Genomic DNA, 23,592 nt, shown 5'->3' with positions numbered 1-23,592 from the left:
AAAAAAAGACTACAGCAGCTTTTTACGGCCTTTATTTTTTCAATTTGGGTTGACCTTCCTTAAAGGGAATGTAGATAATTTAGGTTGTCCCCTTTAAAACATTTTACAGCTTGATAATGGAAAATGGAGAAATAAACAGACAGGACCTTCCAAAGTCAGAGTCATACGAGAGTATACTTCAATGTCACAAGCCAAACTTGGGTAAAATAACTCACTACAACTGAACCAATAAGAGAATTAAGACAACGTGTGTTGCCTCTTAGTACACTGCTTCATGTGACCTGGTCTACTCAACTTGGTATTCGGAGCCCCATGCCCTCAGTGTCATGACACCAAACATAACCCCCTCCCTTCCCCTGGGTTTAATAATTTAAAACATTCAACAATATCAATTATTTTTAATCGTCTGAACTTTGAATCGATAAAAACACAACACCATCAAAAATAGAGAATGGTCAAGCAAACTTCATAAAAATAAAAAAACTATAAAGAAAAAGGACAAAATGGAATGACAAGTTGTTCTTCTGTAAGCATGTCAATGGAACAGGAAGGGAAAAAAAGGAAATAAAAAGTGTACATTCCTAATCATGCAATATACAAATTGTAATCAAATAGTATGCACAAGAAAAAGATCAGAATCAGGAATTGTCCCGATTCTGATCTTTTTCTTTTCTTTTCTTGTATGATGAGGGGAGCCGTTTCCTCTTTTATCAGTCGTTTTCAGGAACAGGGAATACATACATACTTATCTTCCATTGACATTCCTGAACTACAGCTGATCACTTCCGTATTCAGACTCTATCACAGGACAGAATATCTTGTGGAATGGCCGACCTGATCGTCAGGTCACAGACATCATTATCATAGTAGTTATCTACAATAGCAGACAGATATAAAGAGGGCCTTAGCCGTGTGTGTGTGTGTGTGTATATATATGATCAGAGACGCTACCAAATCGGTTTTTTATCTTGCTACTACAAGGTTAAGTCGTGCCGGACCGGGTAGTGACCTCAGACATGAATGACACAAACTAAAAACATCAAGTACCTCAGAGTTTTCCCGTTTCTTCTGAAAATGTCAATGTTCATGTCAATGTTCATTGTAACATGTCAATGTGCAAGGCAGTATCTGAAGGGAAAAGAAACATTGGGGGTTTATCTGGGTATGCGCCAGGTGGGTGTCGGCTACTGTGATGCAAACGTCAACGTGGCACAGGCGTAAATGTCTCACATGAAGACAGACAGCACTGCACTCTGCTGTTCACAGAGTGGCCGCTTCCTTAATTTGGAAGAGACGTTGCCTAATACTGATTGAAAGGGAACCTAAAACCACTGACCGCGTAATGCTCTCTGCTCACAGCGAGCACAACTTGCAAACTGTAAGTTCAACTGTGTTAAAATGAAAAGATACGTTGATTTTGTAACTTTGTTGTCCCTTAGCCGGCCACACTCGAGGCAGGGCAGTGATTAGAACACGGACAGCTCGCTTCATGCCAGATTGTGTTGTCACTAACTTGACCATGTGGTGACACAAATGAGGACCCTCAGCACCATAGCAGTTTCATAGAAATAACAGCCATCTGTGAGTTGAAGAGGAGGCCGATAATGGTGACACAGCAAAAACTGTCCTGTGATGAAATAGAAATCTCACGTTACACTTTGACTCTGGAGTTTCATTCAAATATTTTGATACTCTCCTGCCTTCCAATTAATCTTCGATGTGTTGAAGGAATGATATGTTGCAAGGTCTTGGGGGGTGGGTGGGGGGCTCTACAAGACTCACGAAGCGCTGGAGTAGGTCAGACTGCACAGCTAAGGCACAGAGCAAAAACCACGGATCTACTGTGCAAATCACCGAACCAACACTAGCAGATCTGCTCTGAGCCAAAAAGGCGAGTGGGGCAACGGCTCCGACAGAAGTTTAAATCAGATACCTTATATGTAGCTGTGGTTTCATCTCTGCACTATTCTCACTGCGGCTGCTAACTGTGAGCAGGTGAGTGCCCCAATTCATCCAGCTCGGACCAGTCTAAGAGAGTCAGTCACACGTTTTTTTTTTTTCCAAGACTACAATGCCGAGCAGCACACACACACACACACACACACGCTGATTTAGAGGGCAGAACGAATTTACACTGATGTTTAGTGGGCAGAAAGAAGGGGGCAAGACAAAGGCAGAGACAGGTTTCAGACAAAAAAAAGAGACAAAACAACAAAAACCAACCAAAGACAAACTAAACCTTCAAAAACAGTAAACTCACAATTCAACCATCAACAGCAAAAGTCCAGTTGTCAACATTACATTACACAACTGTCACAGACTGAACTGCCGACACGGTGGAGGGCGGCGGTACGCGGGACAGAGCAGAGGATGCAGGGAATCCAGAAACAGGAGCGCGAGTCAGAGTCAGAGTCGGGGAAGAACAGGGTGGCTTGTTGAAGTTAATAAAAACCAGAAGTGAAGATGAAAGTGCATTGCAGAGAAGACGGCGCATGTACACAGCGAGTCTGTAAATCAACATCAAGTGTCGGGGAGTGACCACAGAGCTCAGAGTGCAGCGGAATAACAGAGTGTGGGACACTGAAGAAGAAGGAGGTAAGGGGCTAGAAATGTTGCGAATCTGAGGACTAATAAATAGGGCGATACTGGATGTGCGAGCCGCAGTGTTTCATAACATGATTATGTTGTGTTTCAGCGAGGGAGGGGGGTTGGTATGGAGGGGTCAGGGGCACCCTGGGGCTGTCGGACACAATCAGCACTGAGAGAAGGTCTGCTTGATCTCATCCAGCACATTCCCAAGCAGCGTCGGCTCATCACATTTTGCGTCAATGGTCACTGTCTGAACAGACTAGGAGGAAGAGGGACGGAGAGAGAGAGAAAAATCAAGCTCACAATCTGAAAGCACACTTCTTTTTTTTTAAACATAATAATTGGTTATTAGAAATCTCAAGTTTCACTGGTTCACTCACAGTTTTGACCAGCAGACAGACGTGGTGACCCTGGATAGACCTGCTGTACATGGAGGCACAGGAGTCGACCCTCTCCACCACTAATCCAACAAGATAACAAGAACACGTTTCATAAACAGAAACAACTGCATGCAATCATATGATGTGATTATCTTCATGTTTCTTTACCACATGGGGCTTACTAGAAGCTTACAAACACAGAAACATACTCAACACTTTCCTATGACGGTCATTCATTTCTGACAAGCACTGTATTGGTGATTTCTGCAAGTGGCACACTCTACTCATCTGGTACCTTCATGTTTTAGGGCTAAAGTCTGTCACTTGAGACAAACATTGTGTGGCGTGGTGTGTATATTGTACCAGAAAAATGGTGGTGGAAGCAGATCTTGGCCAGTAGGTGGTGGAAGGGCATGATGACTCCCTCCAGTTTGACCGAGCTGCACTTCAGGTCCCCCGACTCGAGCAGCTTTGCAAACGCATCACTGGCCAAAACAAAACACAAGAAACTCGACAAAGAACTCAGACAACTCAGAAACTAATAACCAAACCTTTGTTACATTTACTGCAGGTATTCATTTTCCACCTCCATAATGTGGGTTGTAATGTGGTGTGAGACATAACACCAACCTGTAGCAAGGAGTAGTGATTAGGTAGGATGAGCAGGTAAAGTGCAGTTTGAAGTCCAGTTTCTCGTGAGTGGAGGAGTCCTCATTCTGTGGGAACACAAGAACAAATGCCGATAATCAATAACAGTAATGTGGCACTTCAACGATTCGCTTTTGGCCTGCGGGACATCGAGGTGCAGCGTTAGTCACCGAAATAAAAACTGGAGCTGGTTAGGATTCCTTGTCTCGCTTCAGCACGCAGCTTCTGTACTATTACGCCACCCTGTTGGAGCCAAACTGTTGAGCGGAATCGATAATTACTTTCACAAATTGAACTCCACAATATCCAACAATTCCTTTTTGGCATGTTTGGGATGGCAGCGGCAAAATAAATAAACTAAAAAGGATAATATCAAAGCTTTTAAAAATGAATCATGATCGTGTGTGAGTGTGTGTTTTCCTTCAGACCTTTACTATGAAGGTGAGGGTTCCCTTCAGTTTCTGTGGCATTACGATGCTCTGCACGGTGAAGACAAATCGCGCCTCGTTGGACACCCCTGAAGAGAAAAGTTCACGGCTAAGTAATTAAGACTCTACAAAACTTCCCAATAGTTACTACAATGAGGTACACAATGACTCTACACATACTATAGAAACTGGTATGTTGTGCATGACTTTAGGGAAATTAACTCGAACAACTTAAGTTAACATTTTGCATATAATCACTGACCAAGTGGAAGTTGGAAGGGGACGGTGAGGCCATCGTGTGGACCCGAACCCTCTGCCCTCTGCAGCTTGGAGTTGAGGGAGTCCAGGACGTTGAACTCCATGGATTTGAGGAAGCTGTCACACTTGTTTTCAAATATAACAGACACCACTACCTGACTGCCATCCTGCAGGTTTCCCTGGATGTCATTTTCCTTTGTGGGACAAAAAAAAAAAAAAAAAGAGATTTTTATTAAATTTCCATGTGGAATGAGCCGTCTAAATTTCACGCCTTGTAATTCACAGAGCGATGATTATTTAGAGTAGACACACAGTAAATCTTGATTTATGAACCCAACACCAAAGCACACATTGCAGTTTCCAAGAAACCAGTCAGAGAGCACAAGGAGAAAAATCACAAGGACAGAATCATTCTCAGACACGTTAACATAGTCGGCCTTAGTTAGTCTGTTAGGAGCATCAAGAACAGAGAGAAACACATCTAGAGAAGTGTTTTAATAATATTCTGTCACTGACAGAACTTCAACTGGTACCTGATTGGCATCCTCCATCATCTTTGAAGAGAGGGAGAGAAAAGGAGAGGATCTGCATACACACTTTTTTTATTACCGCTACTGTTGTCTTAGACACTTCTCACATGAATACAAAACAGCCTAAACATCAGCACGATCGTTTCCATATTCGTCTACGCAGAGGACGGTTAGAATTTGCAGGATTTTCCACAACCTGGATCTTAATATTAGTAATAACATTTTACGGATTCATTTTTATTGCGCAACAACGGAGCCGACTGAAGGCAAACATCACAAGGTCCATCAGATGATCAGAGGCGTTTCTCCTTCTCAGTAAGCAGAGAGAAATGTGTGTTGTAATCTGGCAAACAAACCCGTGTCTTGTGCAAATCTTTTCATCATCCATCTTTCTCATAAAGTTAATTAAGAATGTAATAAATGGGGTAAATACAGAATGCCCAACACAATCTGATGGTGGGAACAGCCCCGTCAGTGGAGCATCAATGCAGCTTTAGATATTGTGAAATCTAATTATATTGAGGCCAAATAGGGAACAAAACTATTTAGGACGATGAGCGACAAACAGAATTTTTCCGAGCCCAGCGGTACAAGTCCCTCCTTCAGAAGCATCTCGCCATCACTCACCATCTTGATGTAGGAGTTCTCAGCCAGCAGGCAGTAATTGGACATGGGCTGAAAGGAGAGAGGAGCTCAGGTCAGAACAGGCATTCTCTGTCACTCTGTATGCTAACTAGGCAACGGGAGCTGGTTCACACAGTGTGTGTGTGTGTGCAGTCAGGTGGTTTAAACAGTTGAGGCAAGAGGCACACATTAAAATGGCGATAAATAATACTGCCTAAATGCAGCATCAGGTTATTTGAGTCTTTGAGGTCAGTGACATGAGACTTGTTTTTCTTCCCCCTCGATGCATAGAATACAAAGCTGAGCTGAGAGTGTGCTGAATGTTTTCATTCACACATTAGTGAGGTTAGGCTGTTAAACTCTGATGACACTGACCGGTAGAGGCTCCTCCTCCTCCTCCTCCTCCACCGTGCCATTCTGCACCGACTCCTCCGCGCCTCCGTCACTGTGGCGATGGTGGTGGTGATGCTTCTTCTTCTTTTTCTTCTCCTTCTCCTCCTTCTCCCTTTTCTGCTTCTTCTTCTTGTGTTTGGAGGACTTCTTATCCTTGAGAACCCCCACAAGGAAGACGGTAACAGTTTTATCAGATATTCTGGTAATGAAACGTGGTTACTGGCAGAGATACTCCTCCAGAGATCACACAATTACTGGCAGGTCCGTGGTACATCATTTACACAAACCCGTGAGAATAAGAGCTGCCAGCGTGCAGCGTACTGTCAGGTCATTGTGAACTGGAATCTCTAGCAGCACGGCCAAACTTTCTACTTTGCAATTATCGCATCATCATCACTGGGGACTCACAGTCTCCTCCGGCTCGGTGTCTTTGGGCTCATCGGGTTCAGAGTCTGGCGCAGTGCCAGAAGCAGTCTCAGGCACGGGGGCTGCTTCTGCTGCTGTTAATGTGGCTGCTTCCTGTTCACATACACAGACACAGACACAGACACACACACACACACACACACACACACCACCACAAAAACACACACACCACAAAAAACACACAAAGGCCTTAGCAGTGAGCAACCATAGCATGTGACGCATACAGCTGTGTTTGCCACTTCGGTGCTGATCGAGGTTAAACGAAGTTAGGGAGTTCACTCATTCATAAAACAAAAAGTCACTCATGTTCAGCTGCAACATACGAGCTCTGTGGTACCACAACCTGATTTGGTAAACCTAGTGCCTCACATGCACACAAGACTTCTAACCAGCGTAAAAAGTGTGTCATGTCTGTAGGTATCTGAACATGTGCAGTGGCATCATTTAGTGCTGTTGGATGGACTGTACTAACCAGCCACACTAGCTGCTGTCAACTGTTCCCTGATTTACAGGATCCTTGTGACAGCCTCCACATCTGCTATTGGCAGCTCTCAATGGGTCTACTGTGACAACAAATACAAAAAACACTCACCCACAAGAGACATGTCGAGGCGTGTCTTTAAAGGGTAGCGTTTCTAGGTCGACAGTGCTTTTACTTAAGGGCCGACAGCTCTCATGATTAAAAACAGAACTCCTCAAAACATAAAAGTTGAAATGCTCGACATACGTGGTTTTCACAAACCCAATAGCAACAGAGGAGAAGGTATGGAAGCTACACTACTGTGTTGAATGTCACAAGCTATCTGGTACGGTTAAAGGAAAAGTGCGACATTTTGGGAAATATGTTGATTCAATTTATTGCAGAGGTCGATGAAAACATTGATACGACGCTCGTATGGAGGTGGAGAGTCTGTTAGCTTAGCATAACGACTGGAAACCTGGGAAATACGAGGTAACAAAGTGTTTACATCGATGTTTACTAGCTAGCGCCGGCACGTGTCCATGCATGTGCGTACAAACAAAACGAAGACGCGTTCATAATAATATTGTGCCATAGCAGTCAAAAAACAAATTCCACACGGTAGCTTTAACTCGACATGACTTCTAGGAATAATTGTAAACTATGTTTTCTGTGTGCAGTTTCGACACTCAAAAGGTCAAACAGAAACAAAGACGAGCACGACCCCACATGTGATCACGACGGAAGCAGTCAAAGGACACATGTGGTGACGCGGTGGCGACAGGAAGAAAAGAAAACGACTCCAAGCCACATTCCAGGGAAACTCAGACAACCTCCGCTCACTCCTCACCACCACCAGCACAACAATAACGACATCTACTTTGACCTCAAGGCCGACACGACACCCAGCGAGCAAAACAAAAGCAGAGGAAGAGAACCACTGGCACATACTGTGCACACAGACACACATGCTGGTAAACATAGGAAGGCTGGAGAGTGAGAGAGGAAAGCGTTATGTGACCTGTGAAAGAGGAAGTCGTGTCAAAAAGGTGAGGTGACAAAATAAACAAACTGATGGCAGTAGAGAGACAACAAAAGAACAACATCTGAAGAAGATCAATAAAACGTGGAGTTATGAAAGAGGAAAGTATAAACTGGAGAGATAAGGAGAGGAGTGAGAGAGAAGGGGGGGGGGGAAGAGAGACTCAACCTGGATGTTAGAGGGCACTGGAGCGTTTGAGAGCCAGAAATCCAGATCCGAAACCTAGAAGAGGGAGGGAGGGAGAGGAGTGCGCGGCGGTGAGAGGGGCGAGGGCCAAACAGGTTCTGTATCTTTCTACTATTCATGAAAATGGATCCAGAGATTACACGGTTCTATTTCATGAATAAATCAAGTATTTGACTGCTGCAGTCTGCTACTGGGAAACAGATACTTGATCACTGACGCTGATTGAAAGACAAGCTGAGGGAAGCAATGGAAGTGTGGAGTCAATGAAAATGATCAAAGGTATCGGTGTGCGTGTAACATTTTAGCAGAAACTGTACATTACATATAATGATATTCTTAAGCCATTTTTCATCATGAACTTTCGATCAGGTTTTCTAATTAAATCAGAATTCTGGGTCAAGTCAGATCTTAGGTATAAACTCTGTTGCTAGGTAAGAAACGGCTTCGCTCCACCCTTTTGTAAGAACATACCTCAGCAGTGCTGGAGGCGGGCGGTGCCGCCACCTCACTGGTTTCTTCTGATTGGACCACATGCTCGTCTGCCTGACCCCCAAGAAGATCCTCCCCCTTTTCTTCATGTCTGTGTTTCTTCTTCTTCTTCTTCTCGTCTTTGCTCTTCTGCAAAAAAAACAAAAACCCGCAAATGAATTCAGCTCTGTGTCACAACAAAGGTTGAGAGAACCACAACCTCTGACTCATCACATCATAATGTCCCCCCCCCCCCCCCCTCCTCCTCCTCCTCCTCTCGCTCAGACAGCTCCATAAATATACATCCATACAGCAGTTAGACAGAATGAGGCGAGCCTGGTTTCCAGGAGGAAAACTACTTTTACCCTCACCTTCCTATCCCTGTCTTTATCCTTCTTCTTCTCTCTCTTTTCTTTGCTGCTCTTCTTCTTGGGCTCCTGTGAAGCGGCACTCTCTGTGTCGCCGTCTTCAGCCGGGCTTTTGAGAGCCTCTGCTGCACGATGGGACCTGACTGGCAGCTTCTCACTGTCGGCAAGTGGCCTGGACGAACGGAAACGCAGAGACACACATTTTTGACTTTTGTGTAGAACAGGATTTATGATGAGATTACGGTCCACCTGGAGTCGGTGCCATCATCTGAAAAATACTGTATTTTCTGGTAGTGTTAGAAAAGGTGCACAGCGGTTCGTAGGGTGCAGTATTCAGGCACGTGTTCTGCACTGCGCAGCAGCCAGGTCTCATTCAAAGCGTTGCGTTAAGCCATTCGTCTGGCAGAGCTAGAAGCACTGGAACTTCCCCAACAAATAGAAACGACACCAATAAATTCCTCCATATTGAACTAATAGGAGCTGCCAAGTGTATTCCCCCAAGCCTGGCCCTTTAAAGCAATAACCACATGCACTGCAGCCCCCTGCTGGTTATTCTCTAAAAGGCACACCGCTCTCTTTCAGGCCTTGGATAATAATGCTTGTGCTTTTTTGAAATTATCAAGATGCATTCACTACTTTCTAGAAATAACTATTTGTATTGCTTAATTTTCATTACATTGAGGGAGATTTTTTAGCAACGGACAGCCATGACAGAAATGTATGTTCTACAGACAGTTTCCTCCAGATGTCTACAAGAAATCCAGCACAATCTTTACTCTTTTTTTTCATTTCTTGGCCTTAAATACGAGTTTAACCTCATATACTATCAAAACAATTCGAAATGATCTACTGTAAAACATCGCATTGGTCTCAAGGCACATGTGCTTGTTATTTCCACCAAAGGCAGGCAGCTGGCTTAAAAAAAAAAACAGCTGGTGACAATTTGGAGGCATGGTAAGTCTGCCGAACTGAGGAGGATCTGGGAAATGTTGGCAAAAGAATTAGAGTACCTAACTCCTGGGATGAGTTTCCTAAAAGCAGATTGATGCTGATGGTGTTGAGTGCCAACATGCTTTTAGGAGTCTGTTCCAGGAGGACAGGTGGTGAAAGTTAAGTTCTGAGAAAATCAGCAGCAGCCAGTTAAAAATAATCTTTGTTAAATATGGACCAACTGTTATTAGAGATATACCTTCTTCTTCTTTGAAAGACAGAGCAATCGTAGAACAGGTTGTTTAGAAATGATATGCTGCTGATATTGTCAAGCTTATAGCAGTTAAAAAAAGAAGCAGGGTCAGAGAAAAGGGTTATAGATGTTAGACTAGGTCAAAGGCGACAATGAAAGACATTCAAAATATTGGGAAAGAGCAGCATAAAAACGGAGCAGGTGCTGCAGACTACCTGGATAGACTCAACAGCTATGTTAGTGATAGGAGCAAGACAACTATTTTGAGAGCGAGAGCGAGAGCGAGAGAGGTTCATCCATGAATAGTCAGGAGCCCAGCTCCTGCAGCTGGGGTGCTACTCACCTTCGCCCAGCCATCTCCACCAAGCTGCCCACACAAAGAGGCAGTGATGGGTGTGTGTGTGTAGGCATAGAAAAGAGGAAGCAGAAAGCAGAACGCCATGAGAAGGAGTGAGAGGAGGGAAAGGGCCGAGTCACGTCGCCTGTGACTCTACGGCCGGGAAGGTCAGGAAATAAATCAGACTGAGAAGATAGCCAGATTTAAAAAAAAAGACATTCAAGATTCAACGTTAGTGTTCCTCAGCTCTAGATTTAGACAGAACATCAAAGTTTCAACGATTGGCTGATTAGCCCCTTCAGATACGTAAATGATGGGTTTCAGCAACTAACAATATGTCCGTGGTGAAATTTACACAAGAGCTTATGTAGAGTCCAGGTACATCTCCACTGTGTGGACTCACTTGTCGAGGTCGATGTCCAGGGCTTTGTGAGGGTCATTGGGATCTTTGTCATCATCATCACTGGGTAAGGCATTCTGAAGTAATGAGAGGGTCAAAATCAATAACACACAGTTAATAACTTTCAAAGTAAATCTATATTCGCAACACGCAAAATGTGATGCGATCTGTAGAGATATTGACTTCCAGTCTCAGTAGTCTCGGAGCGAAGAACCCAAACGACCAAGTAAACAACTATGGTATTTACTTCTGACTGAGATTCATGTCCACACGTTCACAGTTTGGAACAAACATCGTTTTACATTGAACTCCAGTCTTCGGTAGAGTACAAACGACCCATACTGTGCGTGATGTCCATAATTACATTGAAATCCGAAGTATTTTAATACTACGAGTCATGATGCCTTTAATACAGCTCCGTTGTACCTCTGGCATCTCCTCGGTAACGATGTCGACCATGTGCGCAGGCGTGATGTCCTCCTCGCTCTCGGGGCCTGAATCATGTTTCTTCCCTCGTCCGCTGCGCTTTTCTTTCCTCTTCTTCTTCTCCTTCTTCTTCTTGTCCGCTCTGTCTTTCTGCCGACGCTCCTCCTCCAGTTTCACGTACTGGTCAGACATCGGCAGACCTGTGGGAGAGAGGACACCAACATGTATGATGTCTTATTACTAATATACTACGTCACGGTGGGGTCGGATTTGCCAAAGACAATTCGCCAAATTATAGTTCATTCTAAATGAATTACAGCATGACATCGAGTATGATTGCTGTAAAATAAGCCATTTTAATTTCGAAAGTTGCTAGTGTGAAATGAGTGTCTTGTGGTAGTGTCGTAACAGCGTGTGCTACCTGGGACTTTGAGAGGCACACTGAGGTCAATCTGCACGACTGGGATGTGGTCCACTCCGGGAGCCTCCTGGTACACCTACACAAAGACGACATGAATTTAAAACACGACTTGTGTGTTCGTGTATGTATTTTCAACTACAGGTATTCGACACACTGTAATTATTTCGTATACAACAGACTGGATTCAGCAGAGACGTGTGCAGTGAAAAAGACTGGGTGAGCACACCTTCTGAGAGGATGGGGAGGCCTTGATGTAGAACGGGTTGCTGGCTTGCTCCTGCTTTCTGACTTCTCTCCTCTGGGGGAACAAAAACAAAAACAGTTGCATGAATTAATCAACAAAGGCACGGCTGACCTCGGTTTAGCATTAGAGGGAAACCACACTGGCAAACAGATTCACAGTAGAACTTCAATATTGTTTTGAAGATAAGGACTGCATGATCTTGTCTAGATTGAAAAACACTAAACGCTACCGGGATCAGTCGGTGTAATCAATGATGTTGATGCTGAAAACGACGTCAATATTTTAAAGCGATGCATGTTTTTTGTAAATGTAATGCAGTTATATCACTTGTCTGCCTGCTACCTTCAAGTTACAAGCGGTGTAATATATATATATATATATAAATATATGTACTACTGTACAATTACACTATTCATAAAACAATGTTGCTTGTTCAGCTCAGCAATGCAACGATCATCGACCAGCTCACCCTTGCCAGCTCTTTCTCGTCCACCTCTGTGTGGCGGGGGCGGGAGTGTTTGGTCTCCTCCTTGGCAAAAATAGCCTTGGGCTGCTCGTCCTCAGACTCGCTCTCAGATGGAGGCTCGTTGATCCAGGCATCCAAATCCAGACTGCACAAACAAACTCACTTAAAGTTCACTGGTCAACACTGATGGACACATTACCGTACACGTTTCTGCTAAAACCTGCTGGTGGAGCACGATGGTATGAACAAGTCCTACGGGTTTTACTCAAAAAGATTAGAAATACATTCATGTCAAACTGTGTCATAATGCAGTGTTAATAACCGTTTTAATGTGTGTGTGTTCCTCATGTACTGAGCAAACTCACCCTTCAGGAACAGGCACTTTTTTCTGTGCTTTGGGAGCTACAGGGTTGAGTTCTCCAGCGAACAGAGCGATGACTTCCTCCGCTACTTCTACGTCCTTCTGTTGCAGTTTCTGGATGTACTTGACCAGCTGCAGGATGCAAGATGCCTGAGGACACGAGAGAGGGCGAGGCAGACAGGGAGATTAGCAGACATTTATCAACATCTGTATGTAGTGGGCAACCTTTTTGAGGTATACGAGTGACTTGTATGCATGTCTCCATCTTACCCTCTCCTGCACCTCCAGGTTGGCGCTCTGGACAAACAGCGGCAGCCTGTCTATCATCAGCTGGCTGGTTTCCTGTGCCGCGGTGCCTTCCGTGTTCCCCTCCTGGTTCTTCAGCACGGTGGCAAACAGCTTGGCTGCGTTCTGCACATACACTGCCTGGATGTGGCCCGGTAGGGTGGCCACCTTTGGCCGCAGCATGGCCTCTAGCGTCTGCATCGGGTTGTCCAGGTGTCTACGGAGAGGAGGCGGATTAGAGAAGTTTAATCAGAACACTGATGCAATTTCCAGCACAGCACTGAGGCAATATTTCGTTATTATTTCTTGAAAAGAAGTTCTTTGATCCTCTAAAAAATAAAATTAAAAATGTTCTAAACAAAGCAGCTAAAGTGTCCATCAACTGACACAACCTACAAATCTGAAAACCCTTTCATTCATATATAATATGAAACGAAAGTTGTTTGTTTCTTTTGACAAGTAAAAAGATAACACAAGTGTCACTGTGGCCAATTTAGAGACACAGATTAGCATTGCAGAGTGTGTAAAGAAAACGAGAGCTTGTGTCAACTGTCAACTTGGACAATTAAAGATGAAGGAAACACAGAGGTGGGAAGCACAGTAACTGAACCAAGCTGTCAATCATCTCTCCCTATGGATTCATTGTTAAAGGCAACTTGGCCCACGGGAGAACTTATTATTATCATAATGCAGTTATAACATTTATGCAGCATTTTTTAATTACTTCAGGTTAACCTCCCTTATTGTGGGAATGGCTCCCTTCTTATGTTCATGTCTTCTTTTACTTAAGTCAGTGTATACCAGTGTGTGTCAGTGTGCATCCCAACGACAAAAATCAACGTACTCCGAGAATTCCCCGCAGATCCAGGCTGCTGCGTACAACACCTCACAGATGCCCTTCCGCTGCACGTTGCCTGTCATCAGGTGGGCGTTGTCCAGCAGAGTGGCCATCTGGGCAACAGCAAAGACCCGGATGGCTTTGACCCGAATAGCCACATCCAGCATCTGGGAGGCAATGAGGTGGCCGTGTCGTGTGCCCTCTAACCGGGTCAGCTCCACCAGGATGCTGATGTACCTGGAGAGCAGATATGAAGAGGTACAGTTGAAGAATCAAGTCGTAGAGTGACGTCAAACTAAATTCACAGAATTAGGAGTGAAATTTAAGACAACGCTGGTGTGGAGCAACTGACCATTCAAAGTTGGTGATGTACTGGTAGTTGCTCTGGCTGCAGATGTCTATGATCTTGGTGAGCAGCTCATCTCTGTAGGTGGTTCCTTCTGCTTTGTCCACATGCAGCATCAGCTTCTTTACAATCTCCATTAAGTTCTTTTTGGACACCTGAGAGAGCAACAAGGCTCAAATTTAGACGCAGAAATGGAAATCTTTTAAAGATCATTTGTTCGACTGAGACAGAGAGAGAGACAGATACTTTCTATAAAACAAAACAAAAAAAAAAAACCAGCTTTAATTAAAATGAATACCACAATTGACTGTTATATCGTGTACAGAGAACAAATCACAGAATTGTGTCATATGACATCAAATAATATCACAACCACTGGTATTGCATTAACACCTCCTGCAGATGTTTCTACTCCACCTATTAGCTATTCTGGCCAGCTAAGAACCGAGATAATCTGGCACTAAAAATCGGAGTAAGTAACTTCACCTAAACTGAGAATTGACTGACAAATCTTGATGTGTAAAAACAAACGTCTTTGCTTCGTACCATGCCGTAGAGCAGGTCCAGAGCTCTCAGGCGGATGGACTCGTCCTTGTCGTCCAGACACTGGAGGATGAGGTCTTTATGGGACTGCACTGACTTGGGGTGGGTCTTTAGGATCTTTGACATGGCCAGCAGGCCCAGGTACTTCACTACAAAGACAAACATATTTCAGACTCGGCGTATTTCAAAACAGATATATACGGCACCGGTAGCTCTTGTATCAGCTGACATTATTCTCTGCATTAAAGTGGCAGTCTTGAAGATTTTCATTTTAAATAAATGTCTTAATGACTATCGGAGGCCAATTATTGCCCGGCTTCTTTATTAAAATCGAGTTGTTTTGCTGCCCCCTGTATTCTGGGACCTGTAGTATCTGCTGTTACAAACTGTAAATAGGGTGTCACCAAATCAACCAGGACTGATATCTTGATGATTGCCACTTTAACAATTAAGGTTGTTGTTATATTTTCTTATTCAAGCTGCTATCATTTATAAAACTGACTGACTATCTCCTTACTGCAGTTAGAGAATCAATACAATACCTGGTGGTAGAAAAAGTATTTTTTCCAGAACTCCTTTGATTCCAGAGGACAGAGAATGATTTGGAAACTTGACTACTTATTTCAGTTCCTACTACTACTACTACTACTACTACTACTACTACTACTACTACTACTACTACTACTACTACTACTACTACTACTACTACTACTACTACTACTACTACTACTACTACTACTACTACTACTACTACTACTACTACTACTACTACTACTACTACTACTACTACTACTACTACTACTACTACTACTACTACTACTACTACACTCCCCTACATCTAGTCACTCGGTCAGGCCAAACTTTGTGTATCTAGAAAATATCTATCTGTTCATATAATATGAACAAAATACTGTTGTGTTATAGATTGAATAATCTATAAAAAAACATATGGAAATGACTCAAAGTAAATATCATAAAGGAAAGGAACACAAAACAAACAGAAATATGGAAAGGACACACAATCACACACGGTACAACACACACACTGGGCACGGTAGTTTTGTTTTGCTTCACCCTCCGTCGAACCCTCGGCAGCTTTTCCTACTCACCAAACAAAGTTCTAACAATTCAAAAATCTGCTGAATCACAGCCTTCCGTCTATCATCTAATTTAGCAAAGACAAGGCTCTCAGGTTTTTGGATCAATAAGTGTGTGCATGTGGTAGTGACCTTGGGGGGGGTAAGGTGAGCCTGGTCAGTGCAGGACACAATGTGATAAAATGTGAGACTGACTATTGCATCAACACACAATGCATCTAAAACAGAGACGTACGTTTTAGTAGACTGCAATACATCTAATGCTATATATTTTGCTTGCATATAAAATGTTGACTTCCAACATGGCCTCTTCCTTCTTTAGTTTTGTCACTTCCTGATTCTATCAGCACGATATCTTCAAAATCTAGGGAAGCTGTGATCTTTCACCTACTTAACTTACCAATGTATTTGAAAGTGCCGTAGCTAAAGCATGACTATGAGGTGCGGTAAAAGGACAAACAAAACCTAAAACCACAGGTCCACAGTCTGCTCTGTTAACATCGGAGGTCTATGGTCTACTGCACACACAAAGCTGTCTATGTATGGATGTCCAGATAACTCGAATGGCTGGATGCAGTATTCTCAGCTTCAACTGGAAGTGTGCAAGGGAGTGTAGGAAGGAATTGTGTGTGAAAGGGTTATCGTGACTTTAAGGAAATGGTATTCTATGCAGGCCCCCTAATTGAGAGAGGGACTATCATGATGTTCGAGTTATCTAGAGTCAGGGGGTCTACATTATCGTGGTCTAAGAGGGTGGACTGTTCCATAGTCAGAAACACGCAGACAATGAGAAAATGACACACTGCAGGCATTGACAGAGGGCTCACAGTTCTGGTCCGAGTCTTCTATCAGGATTCGCAGTTTCTGCACACAGAGCTGAAACAGAGAACGAGAGCAAGAGAAGGGGGGGGGGGGGGGTGGAGCCATTAACATCTCTGTTAACCTTTCTACACCAGTTTCAGTCTTTGTCATAGAAATCATAAAGGAGACAAACCAAGGTGGGAGAAATGGGGCTTATATTCAATGGTGCAAAAATGATTTTGTTCATGCATTACTGTCACAACTGAAAGAAAGAGGAAAAACAACTCCATGAGACCTGCTCGCTTGTCCTATAGTTGCTGTGTCTCTACGTTAAACGTGTTTGAACAGACAGACTTGTGAAACAGAAAGGAACATGGTGAAAGCATGCGTTGTGGTTCAACTGGGTTGGAAAAAGGTTATGATCGATATCAATATCCAACCACAGGAAATGAGGAGTGGACCTCAGAGGCTTACCTGGATACTAGCACTGTGGTTAGGCATCCCAGAGGACAAGGAAATCAACACTGCACGGGGGACAAAGTAAGCAATTAGAGCCGAATGTAAACTAAAACATCTTTTAAAGTTTTAAGACGTGGATTTTACTTGACTGAAATACAGCAAAAAAGCACACAATAAATGAATGAGACCACTACATTGCACACGTTGAATAAAAGTACTGACCTGCAATCACGGTGTTGACACATTCATACAGCAGAGACATGGCGGAGGTACTGTGAGAGAGGAGGGCAGATTATTATTGATATACCCGTCGGATCAAACAGCTTTACCCACTGTGAAACAGTTCATTGTTCAGGGACTTCATCTCACCTGTGGATTAAGTTGGTCAGAGGTTCGATCAGCTTCTTCCCCAACCGCGGCTCCAGAGGAGTGAGCGCACCGAACTGTGAAACAAACAAGGAGCGCCATGACACACAGTAGATTACGTCTCACAGAAGAATTAAAACTTTTTGATCAATTTAAACTGTCTTTTTAGGAGTATTATTGTGAAAATGGGAAATAATTTACTTGTATGGTGCTTCTGCTCCCATAAATACAACTTGCTCAGCAATGCAACCTCTTATGTTGGTGAAGGAACTAGTATCAATTCCTCTTTTAAAATGGATGTATCCCTGTATGATTGCTGCAATACTGCTAGCGTCACACAAAGCCATGGCTGTTTATCCACGCTAACAAAGAGCATGGCAGCTCCATTTAAGACCTGATGTAATCATTCACCAGCACTCCAGAAACTCCAGTTCCCTGTATCCTGTTGACTCACCAGCTTGATGATCTTAATGAGAACCCAGTTATTAGTAGACGAGGTCATGAGTTTGAAGAAGAGTGGGGCCAGAGACAAGTAGTTCTTGGGATTCCTCCGAGCCAGCTCACAGATAACATTTACTGCTGCAGACTGGACACCTTAACAAAGAAAAAATTTAATTTGATGCGTTTATTGGAGTTATGGTGAATTACCTATGGCTACAAAACAATGATGTGCGATATTGTAGCAGTATAACAAAGGCAAAGAAAAAACATTTTAATGTATAAAATCTATTTTCTGAGCTTTTTGTCTGTTTTCACCTCACATCACATTTGAAATATCCTTTTGACATCAGTTGAAAGCAGCTTTTACAACAACGCCCTCTCAGAATCTCAGACTAGTAAATATTGTCTCACTGATGCACAGTGTGACACCGCTGGAACGGTCCTGGTCACATGCCATGAAGTCAGATAAATGCCCTTTGAGATGTTTTTGTCTGCACATCAGAAATAGTCCCGTTGAGTTGTTGAATATTTCCCAGACAGCCGTGGCAGTGTCACAAAGGAGCCTTCCTTAATCTCATATTCTTAGTTGCTGAATAATTCACAGGGTTCAGGTGACAAGAGCACAAGCTTGCTCCATAACAGACTGAATGCAGCGTCTGTCCCGGTACCTGGGTCTGGGTCCTCCAGTTTCTCCTTGAGCCGGGGGAAAGCGGGTCGCAGGGACTCTGGGTACTTCAGAAACACCTTGTACATGATCAGCACCGCTTTCTTTCTGATGTAGGGTTTAGTGTGGGACATCTAGGGCGGGGGGGGGGAAAGTAGAAAAAGGAATAAATATTCTTCTTGACTGAATGTTCTGGGGTAAATGAAGACCCAGGAGGAGTTAACGAGGGAAGCTAACTGTAGCCAGAAATGGAAAACTAAAGAGCACAAGTACTTGTTGGTAAACCTCTTTACATACTCTCCGTGACTCACCAGTGTCATGATGTCATTGGCCAGGTCCCGAGCCAGGTCAGGGGTCACAAAACAAGAGAGGCCGGTGAGGGCGACACCTGTGTCATACTGGTTGGGACTGCTGAGGTCCTGGGAGAGAAAAAAAAGAAAAAGGTTGGACGAGGGATGGAAAAAAAAAAAAGAAGTCAAAAGATATTCATAGTGCGCCAGAGGAAGCACTGACCTTTCGGATCTGATTGGTTGTCAGCATGATGACATCAGTGCTCTCGTGAAAGCACTGCGAGGCCGCCAGGTAGCCAATCCTCTGTAGGGAAAAAAAGGAAAGCAGAAAGAATTACATGGAGGTCTACAGCAGCAGCACATTTTTGAGTGTGTATGTGGAGAAATTGACTAAAATGGTACAGAAGAGGACAGCTCGTGAGATGTATTCAATTTCCTGACAAAACTACACTTGGGCGTACCAATCAGTCATAGCATCATGACCATTAATCCGTTAAGTGACCAGGTTTAATGATTCTGCATTTCCAATACGTTCGATCGTTACCTTGTATGTGAACTTGGAGGAGCTCATGACTTCAACGATATTGAAAGCGGCCCAGCTGACATCATAGCCCAGCATCTGAAGCTGTAACACAGAAAGGAAAAGAGACGGCGAGGGATGTCGGTGAATAAAAGGAGGACGGGGGGATCGAAGCTGACGCTGAGGTGCAGAGGGAGGCTAAATAATTTGAGCTGAAAGCGGGCGCAGATCCCCAGTTTCAAAAAGCCATTGAAACCTAAATGTGAGCCTGGGCTATGAATAGAATGAGAATGAGAAATTACACACTTTTATCAACAAGCTATTAGGCTGTATATTGACTAACCTTCAGCCACAAAACAACATTTGTGCATGCAGTCTTGTACCTGCTTTATAAAAATGTATGAACGCAACATGCCACATTTGAAGAGCATGAAATCTTCCCTAGCTTGCATTTAAGTTAATTTAAGATACGTAAATAAGAATATACTTCTTATCTGCTTAAAAGTCTAAATACAATCCACATTCTTATGAATCAAAGCACATCCGTTTTGTTTGATTCATTTTCTTATTTGTTAATCTTGGTGGTTGAATATTGAATTGATTACCCTGATAATGCTGTGAGAATAAAAGACCGGCATTGTGTTTAAGTGCCCCAAAGCAACCACATGGTCTGTGTGTGTGTCTATCCAAAGAATCACAGGTGAGCTAACACTGAGAACTAAACAGTGATGGTGTATTTCATCATTCACGAAAGAGTCAGTGATTCTGTGGAGGGTGTCGAGAGGTCTTACGTAGGTGAGCTTGCACACAGCATTGGCCTTGACAGCGATGTTGTCCTGCTTGAGCTCCTGTTTGATTTCATCGATGCATGTGGAGATGTACTTGGCCTGAGGGCAGACAAAGGAGAGGACAAACAACAGACACCAGATCAGATTAGGTGGAGTGATATCCGGAGAGGGAGACTGCTACTAAGGCACCAGGAACGAGCTGGAAAAACCCTGGTCTGTCTGTTGTTGCAATGCACCAGTCGGCAGAGGAGGCCTAGACTTTATTGAAGTATTACGCAGGCTGCGTCTCTGAATATGCTTCTGGCGTCAGCCAAATTCTTTTAATTCTGGGCTTTAAGTCGTCAGTCAAACTCAAGTCACGAGTCATTGGGGTTAGATTTAAAGTGATGCAAAGTGCTGAAATACATAATTTTGAGGTGTGTGTACCGACATACACACACCACTCGTCTGTGAGATTTTTCATCTTGCAATGGCATGATGGCTTGATCCCGCTTAAATACGGTACATGTGAGGCCAATGCTTACAGGGCAAAACATAACAAACATGAGCAAAAGATTCAATCCCTAATTACACAGGTTATCTTATGCAATTCTAATGGTAATAAGTGACTCAACAGCTCTTCCATCCCTTAATGCATTTTAACAAAATTTGTGTTTCCAGTGTTCTTACTACCCTGTTATAACACATTAGAGTTCAATGAAATAGAAAGAGCAGAAGGTACATTTGATTTAAGAGTGGAGAGCAAGCTCAGTTAGACCTCTAAACAGAGCAATCAGTCAACCATTGCTGAGGAGCAACCTTGCAAAAACAAACACACACATATCGCTCTGTAGAGTGTGAGTGTGTGCTGGTCATGTGTGTGCAGTCATGAGACAGCACAATGACAGCAAGAGGGGGGGGGGGGGGGGTACTGTGCTCTGCCAATGCTGCTCCTGGTGAAACTGTGGCTAGCCGGGCTGGAGGAGGGGGCATAGAGGGATTCAACACAAGATCACCAGACACACACACGCACATACACACAGCGCTTCTGCGTCACACTTTGAAAGCCCATTGAAATAACTGAAATAGTTAGAAAGATAATCTGAGCCAGTGATGCAGACTTAGCTGAAGATAACTGGAAGAAAAAAGGATGAGAGAAGCTAACTAGCGCTACACCTTTTGTTTTTGTTGTTTTTAACAGACGCCAATGACAAATATACCTAAAATTCAATAACTAATCTCCCAGAATGACACATCAGGACATCCTCACACCCTTCCTACAATATGCTGGCTGTTCCAAAGACGTGGGAGGGAGAGTGAATGAATGAGCCACACAGGGAGTCGGCACACACATGAAAAACAAACTGTGGGCAGACCAGGAAAAAGTCAACACACTCAGGCATGCGCACACACACTCAAAGCGTATTAATATTTCAGCAAGCTGTCCACTGTTGACTGGGCAACCACCATGTTATCTAGGCTGCCCGGGTTGAGTTACATCTGGTGAACATCTCAGCTCATACACTGAATCAAGAGATCACACATGGATAGCCTCGAGCAACAAGCAAGCTAAGTGCTTAATTGACCAAAAATATTAAGATACAAATGTTCGATGACATAATAATCAAGGAAAATGTGTATATATATATATATAGATGATTACATCTAGTGGTTTAGCCTAAAATGCTTGTAAATTGGTATTCAGGTGAGAAGGACAAATCTGCCACATAGATCCAAAAGTTGCCCTCAGGTTAGACACGCTACCTCTACATTTCACACCTGACATACAGCTCGAGACAGGTGTGCACAGCACCGCAGCTCTGTGCAACAACAACCAAGGGAACCTGCCTTATATACCCCTAACCCTCTCCTCCAACTGCCATGTTTCCCAGCAGGAACAGGGTCAGACAAAGCAAACATGCTGATGTGAGAGCTTGAGACGTGGCTGCCCCCCAAAACAGTGCCCTCTATTGGCCCATCCCACCTGACTCCCACTGAGGCGGGTCTAGGTGCTGTGATGAACCCGTCTGTCATCATCACCCACACATAACGTTAGCTGTGACAGGGATGAGCTCCCCTTCAGTCACTGATGGGATGTTTCAAAACTGAGCTGGCTGACTCATTTCTATTTATCAAAGATGCAATTTTATGTATAAAAACACCCAGAATGGTCGTATCTGCATGTTTAAGCGTGATGTGCACATAAATACAAGTTAGGCCTCTTTTACCTTCTGAACTTCAGAGCATCACGTCATGCATTCAATACACTTAGTGACTGTGGTCTCCTAAACTCACATAGCCGTTAAGTGAGAGAGATCATCTGGATACTTCTCCCCATAATGAATGAGTCACTTAAGGCCAACAGCTGATTCAGTTAGCGGTGGTTGCCTCATGGAGAGATGGTTCTCACATTCAGCAGTACTCTCTGGTGTGATCGCCCAAAAGTATATTAATCCTGATGAATTGTGATAATAATCTATCGAGCTGCTTCCTCTATAACAGTTAGTCTGACAGTTAGCTAGCTAGGTTTTGCTAGCTGTCAGCAACAAACGTTAGCTTAAAAACCGTACATGTAACGTCACTACAAAGTTAGCAACATCATGCACTCCCGAACAGGTTATTTAACAAACGTTAAATGACCGTTAGACGCTGAAAACTGTTTTTAAGTGACTGTTAGCTAGTTGACGCTATCGTTAGCCTGCCAGCTAACCTAACGTCAACTTAACCTAGCGTCAACTTAACCTAGCGCGTTAGCTATTAACGTTAGCTAGCTGCTCAGCGATAACGGTTCTTGTGTTGAGTTAAAAAAAACGTAATGAATGTAAGGTTTAAAATATTTCAGGTGACAGCGTTTTGCTCGTTGTTTTTTACCTCATCTTCCTTGTGATTCCTGATGCCACGTACTAAATCCTGAAGGTTTTTATCGAACATCCGATCGATGCTCCCTTTGACAATCTTCAGAGCCATATTCGCCTGTGACTTGGACCACTTCTTGTCCTGCGGGGCCAAGCGCCTTCCAGAGGTCTAGTGGGTACCGACCGACCCTCTAGACTGTCTCTCATCCACCCGGGTACCGTGTGTTGTGCAGGACGGTCTGCTGCTGTTTACCAAAGCCCGGGCAGATGAAGCTGAGGCCGGGACAGAGACTCTGGCGATGGATCAGTGGAGGAAATGGCTGACAAAATGGCGTCTTAAGTCAGCTGACTTTGAGTATTATGTGAGACTGCCCAGATGGGAACCAGTGGAATTAAAGGTCTAGTCCCACTGTTTACAAGAAGCAACAATGTTTTATGACATCGTACATTTGAAACGAACAAACTATATTCAATAACAATGAAAGAGCTATTAGTTTGGTGGTAATTCCTCATAATATTGGCAGGTAACTTCTGTGAATGAGCCCCACGGTCATAAGCAAGTCAGTGGAGTTGTATCACAAATAAGAAGGTTGACAAATCATTTTGTCCCACAAATAACCAATTATATGGAGATGCTGTGGTTGGTAAAACAGTATTTTATACAAGTAGAGCAAATGAATTA

At 43.6% G+C, this 23,592-nt stretch overlaps 1 protein-coding gene across 5 annotated transcripts; it reads right to left on the bottom strand.

Annotated features, from left to right (window-relative positions):
- Positions 1-31: 31 nt before the first annotated feature.
- On the bottom strand, positions 32-23,187 carry ap3d1 (adaptor related protein complex 3 subunit delta 1). Of its 5 annotated transcripts, XM_079267414.1 has the most exons (35): positions 22,927-23,187; positions 20,080-20,175; positions 19,313-19,393; positions 18,992-19,072; positions 18,790-18,897; positions 18,483-18,612; positions 17,828-17,967; positions 17,377-17,450; positions 17,230-17,279; positions 17,023-17,072; positions 16,575-16,623; positions 14,654-14,799; positions 14,114-14,262; positions 13,768-13,998; positions 12,909-13,140; positions 12,643-12,788; positions 12,281-12,422; positions 11,794-11,865; positions 11,568-11,643; positions 11,147-11,346; positions 10,724-10,797; positions 10,327-10,350; positions 8,804-8,972; positions 8,436-8,582; positions 7,947-8,000; positions 6,259-6,369; positions 5,833-6,003; positions 5,461-5,508; positions 4,837-4,857; positions 4,308-4,497; positions 4,046-4,134; positions 3,600-3,685; positions 3,333-3,454; positions 2,970-3,049; positions 32-2,848 (listed from the first exon to the last, which is right to left on the bottom strand). In XM_079267414.1, exons 1-35 carry the CDS (start codon positions 23,020-23,022, stop codon positions 2,753-2,755), a joined length of 3,831 nt encoding a protein of 1,276 aa, XP_079123540.1. In that variant the 5' UTR covers positions 23,023-23,187; the 3' UTR covers positions 32-2,752. The 5 variants fall into 5 exon arrangements, with proteins under 5 accessions (XP_079123540.1, XP_079123541.1, XP_079123543.1 ...); XM_079267415.1 differs by lacking the exon at positions 4,837-4,857; XM_079267417.1 differs by lacking the exon at positions 7,947-8,000.
- Positions 23,188-23,592: the final 405 nt, after the last annotated feature.

This window comes from Melanostigma gelatinosum (genome assembly GCF_949748355.1).
Source record: "Melanostigma gelatinosum genome assembly, chromosome: 4".
NCBI classification, from domain to species: domain Eukaryota; kingdom Metazoa; phylum Chordata; class Actinopteri; order Perciformes; family Zoarcidae; genus Melanostigma; species Melanostigma gelatinosum.
This window is presented reverse-complemented; position numbering and strand designations above follow the sequence as displayed.